This window comes from Mytilus edulis, chromosome 1 (genome assembly GCF_963676685.1).
Source record: "Mytilus edulis chromosome 1, xbMytEdul2.2, whole genome shotgun sequence".
In the NCBI taxonomy this organism is placed as follows: domain Eukaryota; kingdom Metazoa; phylum Mollusca; class Bivalvia; order Mytilida; family Mytilidae; genus Mytilus; species Mytilus edulis.
Window position 1 is genome coordinate 105357878 of NC_092344.1, and position 16447 is coordinate 105374324.

A 16447-nucleotide genomic window follows, 5' to 3' on the forward strand; every position below is an offset into this window, starting at 1 on the left:
AATCCATCCACACAACCAATAAGATTCTCTGCTTTATTTTAGTTTTAGATTCAAGAACAGACAAAAGAGTAGAGGAGATGATGAATAAAGGACTTTTAACAGAATTACAGGAATTTCACAAACAATACAACTCATCTAGAATCAAAGATAATAAGTATGTGGTACTTATTTTCTGATTTTATAGAAGAGCTTTTGCACAGCCTAGGCAATGGTATTTTAAAAATGATATTCACACACTTAGTTAGCCTGTCAACACCGAGGTTGTGAGGACACAAAATTGAGAAAGGAAATGGGGAATGTGTCAAAGCGACAACAACTCGACCATAGAGTAGACAACAGCCGAAGGCCACCAATGTGTCTTCAATGTAGCGAGAAACTCCCGCACCTGGAGGCGTCCTTCAGCTGGCCCCTTAAAAAATATGTATACTAGTACAGTGATAATGAACATCATACTAAACTCCAAATTATACACAAGAAACTAAAATTAAAAATCATACAAGACTAACAAAGGCCAGAGGCTCCTGACTTGGGACAGGCTCAAAATTGCGGCGGATTTAAACATGTTTATGAGCTCTCAACCCTCCCCCTATACCTCTAGCCAATGTAAAGAGGTAAACCATAACAATACGCACATTAAAATTCAGTTCAAGAGAAGTCCGAGTCTGATGTCAGAAGATGAAACAAAAGAAAATAAATAAAATGACAATAATACATAAATAACAACAGACTACTAGCAGTTAACTGACATGCCAGCTCCAGACCTCAATTAAACTGATTGAAAGATTATGTCTTCATCATATGAATATCAGACACAATCCCTCCTTTTAGGGGTTTAGTATCATACTATCATAAAATATAGAGAAGAACATAACCTGTTTCATGCCAACAATTTTTTTTTTTTAAATAAATGTGTTTAGTTCCGATGCAAAGACCCTATAAGTGAATCAATATTAAAGCCAAAATATGCAATCTTTAATGACCTGACAACAGTATCGTAACTATATCCCTTCTTAATAAGTCTGTTTAAAGCTTTTGTAAGCTTTTGAGGTGAATATCGACATTTTTGTGCTTTGTAAAGAATACTACCATAAAAGATTGGATGTGAAATACCTGAACGTATAAGATGTCTGCATGTTGAGTTATATTGACGAATTATTTCCTTATACCGATGATAAATTTTAGTAAATGTTTTGACTAGTTTGTGATATCAAAAACCCTGGTGTAATAATTTTTCAGTAATACATAAATTTCTCTCCCTAAAATCTAATACGTTGTTACATACACGAGCGAATCATACAAGTTGAGATATATAAACACCATAAGATGGTGACAAGGGAACATCACCATCTAAAAATGGAGAATTAACAATAGGAAATGAAAAATCATCTCTTTTATCATAAATTTTTGTATTAAGCTTCCTGTTAATGATATAGATATCAAGATCGAGGAAAGGGCAGTGGTCATTGTTAGTGTTAGCTTTATTTAAAGTAAGTTCAACAGGATAGATTTCTTTAGTATACATACTGAAGTCGTCATTATTGAGAGCCAATATATCGTCCAAATATCTAAAAGTATTGTTAAATTTTTGTATCAAATGTTGTTTCGATGGGTCTTTGCTTATTTTAGTCATAAATTGTAACTCATAACAATACAAAAACATGTCTGCAATAAGTGGTGCACAGTTAGTCCCCATTGGAATTCCAATAACTTGATGATATATGGAATCTCCAAAGCGAACAAAAATGTTATCAAGTAAAAATTCAAGCGCATATATATTATCAAAGCATGTCCAATTGACATAGTTCTTTTGTTTATTGCTACTAAAAAATGACATAAAAAAGACATACCTGCCCAGGCAGGTGTGTTCAACTACAATCATAATAAACTATATCAAATTAAGTCATTTTTGCATAAAATCTTTTTCTTCATTATTTTAGATTTTAAAGACAATTCAGATAATAATGCAAACTTTTTAATAGTTGATTACCTCAAACTTTATATCTTGATATTTAAAAAAAATCTCAACTGAAATCTGAATTTTGTTATTTACAGTGAAGTAGACTATACGCATGGAATATTCCAAAGTATTGGATTCAAAGAATTTCATGATTATTTACTTTTACCTGAGGATGAAAAAGATACAGAAAAGGGAAAACAACTTTTACAAAAAGGTAATGCCTTTTAAAATACTTAATGGAATCTGGTGGTTATATGTACAGAGTAAAATCTTATCTTTCTGTTAAGTTTTGTTTTAGGTTCACTTTCTCATGTTGCTGCCACATTGACCCTCCTATACCTGGAATTTATTGTCAAATCGTTTATTAATTGCTCTTTCTTGCGACCGATTTCTATTTGGACACTAAATAAAATTAAGAATGGAAATTGGGAAGGTTTCAAAGAAACAAAAGCTGACCAAAGAGTTGAAAACAGCTGAAGGCCACCAATGGGTCTTCAACACAATGAGAAAATCCTGTACCCAGAGGCAGCCTCATCACTGTGAGTCACATTGAAATAAATTTTGGTAAAGTATAAAATAATTGCACTTTGTTCAATTTAGCCATGTACTCCATTTTTTATGCCCCATTTATGGGCATTATGTTTTCAGGTCTGTGCATCTGTTCGTCTGTCTGTTCGTCTGTCAAGCTTCAGGTTAAAGTTTTTGGTTGAGGTAGTTTTTGATGAAGTTGAAGTCCAGTCAACTTGAAACTTAGTAAAACATGTTCCCAATGATATGATCTTTCCAATTTTAATGCCAAATTAGAGATTTTATCCCATTTTCACTGTCCACTGAACACATAGAAAATGATAGTGCGGATGGGGCATCCATGTACTAGGGACACATTCTTGTTGTGACTCTATATTAATATTCTATGATGATGGTTAACAAAAAATAATTTACTTATAATTGTGTTCAAGATAGTTCTGTATTTTTTAGGTATTGAAGAAATGAAATTAGTGACAAGAAGATATGCTAGAACTCAAGTTAGATGGGTGAAAAACAGATTCTTAAGATGTATGTTCAAATTTTATGTACAGTATTTTACATCATTGTTAACTCGCCTCACCCAAGGTCCAGTAAGAGCTATTCTTATCATTTTGAATCCGTCTTTGTTTCTCCTTTTTTTTTAACAGAAATATTTTGCTGACAACACTACATGGTCAATAGGGAACCAAACATAGACACAATCATCTAAGGGCTATCTGTTTTTTTAGAAATGTGTCCATTAATCCCACCTTCCAAGCAACAGAGCCACATAGGCTATTAAATAAACATAAAGGTAAATGCATGTATTGTCTATTATTTTGAAAATCAATGTACATAATGAAAATCTGGCAAGTGCAGAATTGGCAAGAACTGTCATTGTTAAGATCTACCTACAGTCCATTTCAACTAAAATCGTTTGATTAAAATAATAGAGTAACTGTCCATGAATATTGCGTTCAGGTTTAAGGCTGATTTGACAGAAACATGGTTGATTGGAATGTTGATAATTGGTTCTACGAAAACTTTAATTATATTATGAAACATCTTTGAATTTATTTGAAATATAAACTAAGCTTGATGTAATATTTTGTAGACAGAGGTTCCTGTCTCCCTCCAGTATATGGATTAGATTCTACTGATGTATCACAATGGGAAGACTGTGTCAACAAACCAGCTATTAATATACTCAATTATGTACTCAAGGTTTGTATCTTATCATAGTGGGAAGACCATGTCAACAAACCAGCTATTAATATACTCAATTCTGTACTCAAGGTTTGTATCTTATCACAATGGGACAACCATGTCAACAAACCAGCTATTAATATACTCAATTCTGTACTCGAGGTTTGTATCTTATCACAGTGGGAAGACCATGTCAACAAACCAGCTATTAATATACTCAATTCTGTACTCGAGGTTTGTATCTTATCATAGTGGGAAGACCATGTCAACAAACCAGCTATTAATATACTCAATTATGTACTCAAGGTTTGTATCTTATTACAATGGGAAGACCATGTCAGCAAACCAGCTATTAATATACTCAATTCTGTACTCGAGGTTTGTATCTTATTACAATGGGAAGACCATGTCAACAAACCAGCTATTAATATACTCAATTATGTACTCAAGGTTTGTATCTTATCACAGTGGGAAGACCATGTCAACAAACCAGCTATTAATATACTCAATTCTGTACTCGAGGTTTGTATCTTATCATAGTGGGAAGACCATGTCAACAAACCAGCTATTAATATACTCAATTATGTACTCAAGGTTTGTATCTTATTACAATGGGAAGACCATGTCAGCAAACCAGCTATTAATATACTCAATTCTGTACTCGAGGTTTGTATCTTATTACAATGGGAAGACCATGTCAACAAACCAGTTATTAATATACTCAATTATGTACTCAAGGTTTGTATCTTATCACAGTGGGATGACCATGTCAACAAACCAGCTATTAATATACTCAATTATGTACTCAAGGTTTGTATCTTATCACAGTGGGATGACCATGTCAACAAACCAGCTATTAATATACTCAATTCTGTACTCAAGGTTTGTATCTTATCACAGTGGGAAGACCATGTCAACAAACCAGCTATTAATATACTCAATTCTGTACTCAAGGTTTGTATCTTATCACAATGGGAAGACCGTTTCAACAAACCAGCTATTAATATACTCAATTCTGTACTCAAGGTTTGTATCTAATCACAATGGGAAGACCATGTCAACAAACCAGCTATTGATATACTCAATTATGTACTCAAGGTTTGTATCTTATCACAGTGGGAAGACCATGTCAACAAACCAGCTATTAATATACTCAATTCTGTACTCAAAGGTTTGTATCTTATCACAGTGGGATGACCATGTCAACAAACCAGCTATTAATATACTCAATTCTGTACTCAAGGTTTGTATCTTATCACAGTGGGAAGACCATGTCAACAAACCAGCTATTTATATACTCAATTCTGTACTCAAGGTTTGTATCTTATCACAGTGGGAAGACCATGTCAACAAACCAGCTATTAATATACTCAATTATGTACTCAAGGTTTGTATCTTATCACAGTGGGATGACCATGTCAACAAACCAGCTATTAATATACTCAATTCTGTACTCAAGGTTTGTATCTTATCACAATGGGAAGACCGTTTCAACAAACCAGCTATTAATATACTCAATTCTGTACTCAAGGTTTGTATCTAATCACAATGGGAAGACCATGTCAACAAACCAGCTATTGATATACTCAATTATGTACTCAAGGTTTGTATCTTATCACAGTGGGAAGACCATGTCAACAAACCAGCTATTAAGATACTCAATTCTGTACTCAAGGTTTGTATCTTATCACAGTGGGATGACCATGTCAACAAACCAGCTATTAATATACTCAATTCTGTACTCAAAGGTTTGTATCTTATCACAGTGGGATGACCATGTCAACAAACCAGCTATTAATATACTCAATTCTGTATTCAAGGTTTGTATCTTATCACAGTGGAAAGACCATGTCAACAAACCAGCTATTTATATACTCAATCCTGTACTCGAGGTTTGTATTTTATCACAATGGGACAACCATGTCAACAAACCAGCTATTAATATACTCAATTCTGTACTCAAGGTTTGTATCTTATCACAATGGGAAGACCATGTCAACAAACCAGCTATTTATATACTCAATTCTGTACTCGAGGTTTGTATTTTATCACAATGGGACAACCATGTCAACAAACCAGCTATTAATATACTAAAGTCTGTACTCAAGGTTTGTATCTTATCACAATGGGACAACCATGTAGACAAACCAGCTATTAATATACTCAATTCTGTACTCAGGTTTGTATCTTATCACAGTGGGAAGACCATGTCAACAAACCAGCTATTAATATACTCAATTCTGTACTCAAGGTTTGTATCTTATCACAATGGGAAGACCATGTCAACAAACCAGCTATTAATATACTCAATTCTGTACTCAAGGTTTGTATCTTATCACAGTGGGACATCCATTTCAACAAACCGGCTATTAAGATACTCAATTCTGTACTCAAGGTTTGTATCTTATCACAGTGGGACAACCATGTAGACAAACCAGCTATTAATATACTCAATTCTGTACTCAGGTTTGTATCTTATCACAGTGGGAAGACCATGTCAACAAACCAGCTATTAATATACTCAATTCTGTACTCAAGGTTTGTATTTTTATCACAATGGGACGACCATGTCAACAAACCAGCTATTAATATACTCAAGTAGTACTCAAGGTTTGTATCTAATCACAGTGGGAAGACCATGTCAACAAACCAGCTATTAATATACTCAACTCTGTACTCAAGGTTTGTATCTTATAACAGTGTGACAATCATTTCAACAAACCAGCTATTAATATACTCAATTATGTACTCAAAGGTTTGTATCTTATCACAGTGGGATGACCATGTCAACAAACCAGCTATTAATATACTCAATTCTGTATTCAAGGTTTTTATCTTATCACAGTGGAAAGACCATGTCAACAAACCAGCTATTTATATACTCAATCCTGTACTCGAGGTTTGTATTTTATCACAATGGGACAACCATGTCAACAAACCAGCTATTAATATACTCAATTCTGTACGCAAGGTTTGTATCTTATCACAATGGGAAGACCATGTCAACAAACCAGCTATTTATATACTCAATTCTGTACTCGAGGTTTGTATTTTATCACAATGGGACAACCATGTCAACAAACCAGCTATTAATATACTAAAGTCTGTACTCCGGGTTTGTATCTTATCACAATGGGAAGACTGTGTCAACAAACCAGCTATTAATATACTCAATTCTGTACTCAAGGTTTGTATCTTATCACAATGGGAAGACCGTGTCAACAAACCAGCTATTAATATACTCAATTATGTACTCAAGGTTTGTATCTTATCACAATGGGAAGACCACGTCAACAAACCAGCTATTAATATACTCAATTCTGTACTCAAGGTTTGTATCTTATCACAATGGGAAGACCATGTCAACAAACCAGCTATTAATATACTCAATTCTGTACTCAAGGTTTGTATCTTATCACAGTGGGACATCCATTTCAACAAACCGGCTATTAATATACTCAATTCTGTACTCAAGGTTTGTATCTTATCACAATGGGAAGACCATGTCAACAAACCAGCTATTAATATACTCAATTCTGTACTCAGGTTTGTATCTTATCACAGTGGGAAGACCATGTCAACAAACCAGCTATTAATATACTCAATTCTGTACTCAAGGTTTGTATCTTATCACAGTGGGACAACCATGTAGACAAACCAGCTATTAAGATACTCAATTCTGTACTCAAGGTTTGTATCTTATCACAGTGGGACAACCATGTAGACAAACCAGCTATTAATATACTCAATTCTGTACTCAGGTTTGTATCTTATCACAGTGGGAAGACCATGTCAACAAACCAGCTATTAATATACTCAATTCTGTACTCAAGGTTTGTATTTTTATCACAATGGGACGACCATGTCAACAAACCAGCTATTAATATACTCAAGTAGTACTCAAGGTTTGTATCTAATCACAGTGGGAAGACCATGTCAACAAACCAGCTATTAATATACTCAACTCTGTACTCAAGGTTTGTATCTTATAACAGTGTGACAATCATTTCAACAAACCAGCTATTAATATACTCAATTATGTACTCAAGGTTTGTATCTTATCACAGTGGGACAACCATTTCAACAAACCAGCTATTAATATACTCAATTCTGTACTCAAGGTTTGTATCTTATCACAGTGGGACAACCATTTCAACAAACCAGCTATTAATATACTCAATTATGTACTCAAGGTTTGTATCTTATCACAGTGGGAAGACCATGTCAACAAACCAGCTATTAATATACTCAATTATGTACTCAAGGTTTGTATCTAATCACAGTGGAAAGACCATGTCAACAAACCAGCTATTAATATACTCAACTCTGTACTCAAGGTTTGTATCTTATAACAGTGTGACAATCATTTCAACAAACCAGCTATTAATATACTAAAGTCTGTACTCCAGGTTTGTATCTTATCACAATGGGAAGACCGTGTCAACAAACCAGCTATTAATATACTCAATTCTGTACTCAAGGTTTGTATCTTATCATAGTGGAAAGACCATGTCAACAAACCAGCTATTAATATACTCAATTATGTACTCAAGGTTTGTATCTTATCACGATGGGAAGACCATGTCAACAAACCAGCTATTAATATACTTAAAGGGAAACTTCGCAAAAAAATCAAAAATTGATATTATGTTTATTCTGTATAAAAATGCTCAAATTCATAGATATTTAAGTTTTATTCTGCTATATAAGAGATCACCATCGATTTTAAATTTAGAGTATCAATTCTCTGCGGTCAGCCATTTTGTCACCTTCTCCGATTTGCAGTCACGATATGTCTAAGGACCAAAACTACAGTAACCCGATGTAGTCGTAATTGCGTGTCGATATCTCGTCAATCGTACGGTTGTTTTATCCGACTAGTTAACTAGTTAACTAACTTGATACGGAAAATGTTCTTCTTTTTTTTTTTAAATAACCATGATCTGTTATTTTTAGACTGATAATATAGGAATTTAATAGTGAAAAAGTCAAAATTTCAAATCATAAATAAGTCTTCCGTGAAACTTGAATTGTTTTCGGAAATCTAATTAGTTCATAATTCTTTTATGTAATAAACTTTATTCAAATAAATTAGGATCTTCGCTCCACTGATCACCCGCATGGCTAAAGGTATTACTCCCAAAGATATTGTAGGGGGTGTGAGGTGACACGTCCAGGTATTCAAGCGATTTCCTGTCGAGTTTGCAAATTCATGCATCGTTTCACTTCTTAGTGTATTGATAAGTGTACACGGCGGATAACTTATAACTTTCCATTTTGAACTATTAGGTGTATAATATACATCTCTATGTTACGTGTCCGAAAGTGATATTACTAAACTCATACGCTTGTTTATGAATAACATTTCTGATGAAAAGAAAATTATTTATAAAAATATAAATAATACCCAAAAAAAAACAAACAGATCTGATGAAATAAAAATTTATATACGTATTTTTTCCAAGGGTAAATTTGGTAAAATGTAATAGATACTCGTTGTCAATGGTGAAGGCCAGAAATATTGATTTAAAAAAATGTACGCACTTGTCGACCATTCGTATATACGCCTGGATTATAAGTTACGGACCTATAGCGCAAATTAAAACATATACATGTATACATAGAACATAAGAAAGAAACATACATTTTGCGTAAATTGGGGTAAAAGTTTTGTAAAATGACAAGTCCACGTATGCCAACCGTATGTAATCATCAAATGACGATAGACTGTAGTATACCAAAAGAAGAAGAAGAAGAGATTTAAATACAGGTCGATATATAACTTTATTTGGCTCATCGAAGTTATGGACATTTATATATCAATTAGATGGTTCTCGAAAAAAGGAAGACATTCGCCATCATCACAATTGTTCCGACATGCATGTAATATATACGCAACTGGAAGTACACTAATACCGAGGGATGTGAATATTTTCCAGGAAAACTATAGAGTATCAAAGTTTCAAATCAATTTCGGGATTTATTTTCTCTCTTGATATTCAATGACAGCAATTTAAAGAATAAACTGCTTGTCCGTTTTAGTGGTATTCTTGCCAGTTGAAACAGACTTATAATTACATTTAAAAATAGGGAAAGATGACATTTAATTCGTTCATTTTTTTTAATACATCGTTGGTCAAATAGCTAAAGTATTATATATAGTTACGGTGTGAGACAAAGAGTATTTTAAGAAGGACATTCCCGATTATGTATAAATTTTGTTGATGTTTTTCACACTTGAAAAGCATATCTGTTCGTAATTTGTTGATTTCATTCCAATTAGATCCTTTAATTTCCTGTCAATTTTTTAAAACATCTGTTTTCAAATATCTGAAGTATTCATGTGTTGTGAGATTTAAAATATTTTGATGAGCAGTTTAATTCCTCAATAGGTAATTTAAGATCACTTTGGATGGACTAAATTATATAATTGCAATTGTTAATGATCTGTTTGAAATATTTAAGGCTGCCGTTCCTAATTTGAAATAGTACAATTTTTAGTTCATAAACTCGTGTTTAGAAGGCTATTTTTATTTATAAATTCTTCAATTAAAATAATTCAGTATTTTATCGTTACTAAAGTAATCAAAAGTCATAATTCATTAAAAGTGATCTTATGCAAAATATAAAAATATACAACAGCTATCCAGTTATTGTGCGATCTTATTATTCCCGTTAATTAATTTTAATTATTTTTTTTTACATTCATGTGTCTGAAACTTTGTCTGACTCCCGTTTACAATTGATACGAAATGTTGTTCACACCTGAAATGCCAGTGAACCGTGACGCCTAGATTTCACTGAATGAGGATCAAAAGATTAGAATTACATAATGCTAATCTTTTAATTACCTTGAGTTAAACTACGCATTCCACATTCTTAAGGTGTCACAAAACAATACACATTTTATTGTTTCCACCGTACAAGCAAGTGAAAATGATTGCTGGAATGAAGCAAAAAGGTCAGAATACAAACATGTATTTTTAATACACTATCGATCATGTCAGTTTCGTATGTTTGTTTTAAGTATTTTTAGAAAAAAAATCATAAAAATGTTCTATTGTATGATTTACTTTTATGATTAAAATTCGTTTTAAAAAATCCACACGATCTTATTTTAAAAGTTGCATGGCTATCACTTATTTTTCGTTGGTTAATAGCTACATCAAAAGTCGTCGATGCGCTTTAAATCGGGTTATTAGATGGTTAACGAACAAGACTTAAATGAGATATTTTCACTCCCGGCATGCATCAAAGACTTAAACTACGTCACATAAGTCAGGAAGTTTCAAAAAATAAAATTAATAATTCCCAATTTTCTTCTTTATTAGATTTCATATCAAAATAAAACTTGGTGAATATGTTTTTTATGGTATTATGAACATAATAAGATGAAAAGTGAAAAATCGTGAATTATCCCTTTAATTCTGTACTCAAGGTTTGTATCTTATCACAATGGAAAGACCATGTCAACAAACCAGCTATTAATATACTCAATTCTGTACTCAAGGTTTGTATCTTATCATAGTGGGAAGACCATGTCAACAAACCAGCTATTAATATACTCAATTCTGTACTCAAGGTTTGTATCTTATCATAGTGGGACAACCATGTCAACAAACCAGCTATTAATATACTCAATTCTGTACTCAAGGTTTGTATCTTATCATAGTGGGACAACCATGTCAACAAACCAGCTATTAATATACTCAATTCTTTACTCAAGGTTTGTATCTTATCACAGTGGGATGATCATGTCAACAAACCAGCTATTAATATACTCAATTCTGTACTCAAGGTTTGTATCTTATCATAGTGGGAAGACCATGTCAACAAACCAGCTATTAATATACTCAATTCTGTACTCAAAGGTTTGTATCTTATCACAATGGGAAGACCATGTCAACAAACCAGCTATTAATATACTCAATTCTGTACTCAAGGTTTGTATCGTATCACAATGGGAAGACCACGTCAACAAACCAGCTATTAATATACTCAATTCTGTACTCAAGGTTTGTATCGTATCACAATGGGACAACCATGTCAACAAACCAGCTATTAATATACTCAATTCTGTACTCAAGGTTTGTATCTTATCACAATGGGAAGACCACGTAGACAAACCAGCTATTAATATACTCAATTCTGTACTCAAGGTTTTTATCTTATCACAATGGGAAGACTGTGTCAACAAACCAGCTATTAATATACTCCATTCTGTACTCAAGGTTTGTATCTTATCACAATGGAAAGACCGTGTCAACAAACCAGCTATTAATATACTCAATTCTGTACTCAAGGTTTGTATCTTATCACAATGGGAAGACTGTGTCAACAAACCAGCTATTAATATACTCAATTCTGTACTCAAGGTTTGTATCTTATCACAATGGAAAGACCTTGTCAACAAACCAGCTATTAATATACTCAATTATGTACTCGAGGTTTGTATCTTATCACAATGGGAAGACTGTGTCAACAAACCAGCTATTAATATACTCCATTCTGTACTCAAGGTTTGTATCTTATCACAATGGAAAGACCGTGTCAACAAACCAGCTATTAATATACTCAATTCTGTACTCAAGGTTTGTATCTTATCACAATGGGAAGACCATGTCAACAAACCAGCTATTAATATACTCAATTCTGTACTCAAGGTTTGTATCTTATCACAATGGGAAGACCATGTCAACAAACCAGCTATTAATATACTCAATTATGTACTCAAGGTTTGTATCTTATCACAGTGGGAAGACCATGTCAACAAACCAGCTATTAATATACTCAATTCTGTACTCAAGGTTTGTATCTTATCACAGTGGGAAGACCATGTCAACAAACCAGCTATTAATATACTCAATTATGTACTCAAGGTTTGTATCTTATCACAGTGGGAAGACCATGTCAACAAACCAGCTATTAATATACTCAATTCTGTACTCAAGGTTTGTATCTTATCCCAGTGGGATGATCATGTCAACAAACCAGCTATTAATATACTCAATTCTGTACTCAAGGTTTGTATCTTATCCCAGTGGGATGATCATGTCAACAAACCAGCTATTAATATACTCAATTCTGCACTCAAGATTTGTATCTTATCACAATGGAAAGACTGTGTCAACAAACCAGCTATTAATATACTCAATTCTGTACTCAAGGTTTGTATTTTATCACAATGGGACAACCATGTCAACAAACCAGCTATTAATATACTCAATTCTGTACTCAAGGTTTGTATCTTATCCCAGTGGGATGATCATGTCAACAAACCAGCTATTAATATACTCAATTCTGCACTCAAGATTTGTATCTTATCACAGTGGGACAACCATGTAGACAAACCAGCTATTAATATACTCAATTCTGTACTCAAGGTTATTATCTTATCACAATGGGAAGACTGTGTCAACAAACCAGCTATTAATATACTCAATTCTGTACTCATGGTTTGTATCTAATTACAATGGGAAGATCATGTCAACAAACCAGCTATTAATATACTCAATTATGTACTCAATGTTTGTTTCTTATCCCAGTGGGATGACCATGTCAACAAACCAGTTATTAATAGACTCAATTCTGTACTCAAGGTTTGTATCTTATCACAGTGGGACAACCATTTCAACAAACCAGCTATTAATATACTCAATTCTGTACTCAAGGTTTGTATCTTATACTTTACATTCAAACTACAAGGCTTGAATGAATAAAACTAGTTTGCTGATTTGCTCAACAGGCAAAAAGGACCTAAAATAACAGAATTGAGAATGGTTTTAGTGTTAAAATGGCATCATGTTTGCATTAAGTAAATGAAGTAATGTTAGTTGTTGATATGATTCTTTTGAAGGTCAATGCAAAGATTATAAAATTTACAGTCTTTGCATCTTTGCCAAGCATTGGAATTTAACCTATATATAGTTTCTTGAAACAGTTATTAGGAATTGTATGCAAAAAAAGTTTTTATTTTGCATTTATATTTCTGCATAATTTTCAACTCTGATCACTGAGAATCATTAACCAGCCCTAAGAAACATAAAAAAATAAAAGTATTATCATGTATCATGCCAGAAGTAAACATGTATTTTGTTTCAGTGAAATGAAACATGATCGTATTCATACATCGCAAGTGATTAACTTTATTTTATATTTATTTATATATGTTACATAGCTATAAAACAGTTTTCATGGTTAAGAGCCATATGTTTAAAGTTTCACAGAGCTTCTATAAGAGTCATAAGTAGGTTAAGAGATACATATTTTTATTTCAAAGCTCAGAGTTCAAAAAATTCATGAGATGAATTTTCTGAAATATACTGTATTAACAGCCAGTTTAATTTTCTACTTAGCTGATAGAGAATTGAATCGGTTGAATAGGTTTGAGAATAGCAATTGTCAACATTTTTTATATTCTGATGATTTCTACTTATAGGGAGAAAAGCCTGAATATGAACCTATTCCAGTAGAGCAATCATACAATGTTCCTGTTTATAATATGTGTGATGTCTGTGATATGGTGTTTACTATGCAGCAGGAATGGGAAGGTATACACTTACATAATATACACTATGATTCGAAGGAGTTTGCCAAACAACATGAAGCTGATTAATTTTAAAGCTAATTGTATAGTACAAGTAATGAAGCAAATAATTCTTATGGATTTCAATATTTAAGACAAGATAAGATTTACTGAATATTTGTTTCAATTGATAGATATCATTGCTGTTGCGCTTATTTGAGTTACTTCCCTTAAGGATGTATTCTTCTGACTTTTCAGTCTCGTTCAGTCTCGTTGAAATCTCGTTCTTGAATTATTTCCAAAACATGTGATAGAAGTGGAAAATATCAATGAATTTTAAAAATATTATAATCAAACATAAATCTGTGAAAAATTGTGTATTTACAATGAATGTTTTTTGCGTAATCCAGTTTTCAAATTTTACGACCAACCAAGTCAGTATTTTTAGCCAATTTTTTTAAAAAATGGGTGGGGGATACAAAAAATGATTTTACAAGAATCATGTACACCCCATATCAATTTGGTCTTTTCAAATTTCTTAGATATGTATTTTTTCAATCATTTATAGCAAAAAAGTTGAAATAATATGCATTTTGTTCTTAAAACTGAGAAAAATCACAAAAATACAAATTTGACAGCATGGCAAATTTTACACAAAAAAGCATCAAAATATGATAAAACTTTCTTATATTAACACCTACCTACAGTTTTTTTTAGTAAAATTTATTCAGATTGGTCCACTTCATCTTTATAGAAAGTATAAAAAAAAGTTTAATTGTGGAACTGTGATTTTTTTCACGATAATAGCCCAAAAATAGGTAAAAATCGATGAAAAATGGGGAAATCATCAAAATTGGGCATTTTCAAAAGGCTGTAGCAAAAAAAGAATTGCACCACCATATGATTTTTTCTTCACCAATTATTTTGTTACAGTCTTATAAACCCAGAAATCAGGTTGAGCAAAAAAGTTTAATTCTAGAAATTTTTGGCTCCTCAGAGGTGTACATCCTTAAATGACTATTTGGGTTTTTTTTTTGGTGTTTTGGGCAAACTTTATGGAACAGATGGAGAAACTGTAAACAGTAAAAAAATCAGCAAGATACAATCAACAAAGACACAATTGTCAGTTCACTTAAGGGAATACGATACAGTAGCAGGGGCAGATAATAATGTTTTCAAAACTTTTCGTGTTGTTTTCGCGACGTTGGTAACCAGAACGTTGTAATTTCGCGATGTTTCTAATAAAAACGTTAACATTTCGCGACGTCGCTTTAAATGAAGTCATATTTTCGCGGAATATTCATTGACGTCATAATCAGGTTACACGAATTTCAGAAAAGTACCTGGGCTGCGTTGAATATCGCAGCTGCTACGTAGCGCTACGTAGATTTTGACTATTGAACGTGTAGCTAAATACTCTTAGTCTGGCAAAAGCACTGAATAACTGCCAAAACTGTACGGCCAAACAGAATCTGCTCAACGTACTAAGAGAAAGAAAATTTGCAAGGATTCGGAGCTATCCTACTATTCGTTGCTTAAACTGTAACATGCTGAATAACATTTTAACAAATAAGACACATTACGGAACAAAAGAACCTGCTATTTTTGACATCAGCACAAACATGACAAAAGCTGCAAAAGCTAATTATGAGTATAGATTTTATATAGATTGGACCGTTGGTTTTCCCGTTTGAATGGTTTTACACTAGTAATTTTTAGGGCCCTTTATAGCTTGCTGTTTGGTGTGAGCCAAGGATCCGTGTTGAAGGCCGTACCTTGACCTATAATGGTTTACTTTTATAAATTGTTACCTGGATTGAGAGTTGCCTCATTGCCACTCATACCATATCTTCCTATATCTATTAATATCTGCTTAATGTCCAGCGGCAAATATTTAATTGAACATTTATGATATCAACATGTTATTTTAATGAAACTAAAAAAATGAGAAAACGTATGAACCCGTAGGGTGGCCGAATCAGGTCTAGTGTTGGAAGATTTGAAATCCATACACAAAAGTCATTACTACGGCGTAGGGTACAGCTGTGCAATATTTTTCATGACGAGAACATATATTTTCATTCATTGATAATGAAGTCAATAATACTATCTTGAATTGAAAGATAATCAGAATCAAAATAGTTTGTGTCTTTATTTTTTTCTTCTTGTATAGCATTGGGTAGACTGCAAATTGAATGGTGAATTGTTATTGTACGGCCGAATTTAACATACAATCAATAAAATAACAAAAC

The 16447-nt window shown here is 32.8% G+C and overlaps 1 protein-coding gene and 1 long non-coding RNA gene across 4 annotated transcripts in view; both read left to right on the plus strand.

The window, feature by feature from the left end:
• Positions 1 to 16447, plus strand: part of LOC139517135 (uncharacterized) — a 560758-nt gene that overhangs the window by 60803 nt on the left and 483508 nt on the right. The window lies entirely within an intron of this gene.
• The window catches only part of LOC139517030 (tRNA dimethylallyltransferase-like), a 36753-nt gene that overhangs the window by 15315 nt on the left and 4991 nt on the right, over positions 1 to 16447 (plus strand). The window contains exons 6-11 of one of the 2 annotated variants that reach the window (XM_071307604.1): positions 43 to 154; positions 2053 to 2171; positions 2936 to 3013; positions 3579 to 3644; positions 3714 to 3760; positions 14109 to 14220. In XM_071307604.1, the coding sequence (XP_071163705.1) occupies positions 43 to 154; positions 2053 to 2171; positions 2936 to 3013; positions 3579 to 3644; positions 3714 to 3760; positions 14109 to 14220 (534 nt within the window). Of the gene's footprint in view, positions 1 to 42; positions 155 to 2052; positions 2172 to 2935; positions 3014 to 3578; positions 3689 to 3713; positions 3761 to 14108; positions 14221 to 16447 lie in introns of both variants that reach the window. The other variant, XM_071307615.1, reaches the window with a different exon arrangement.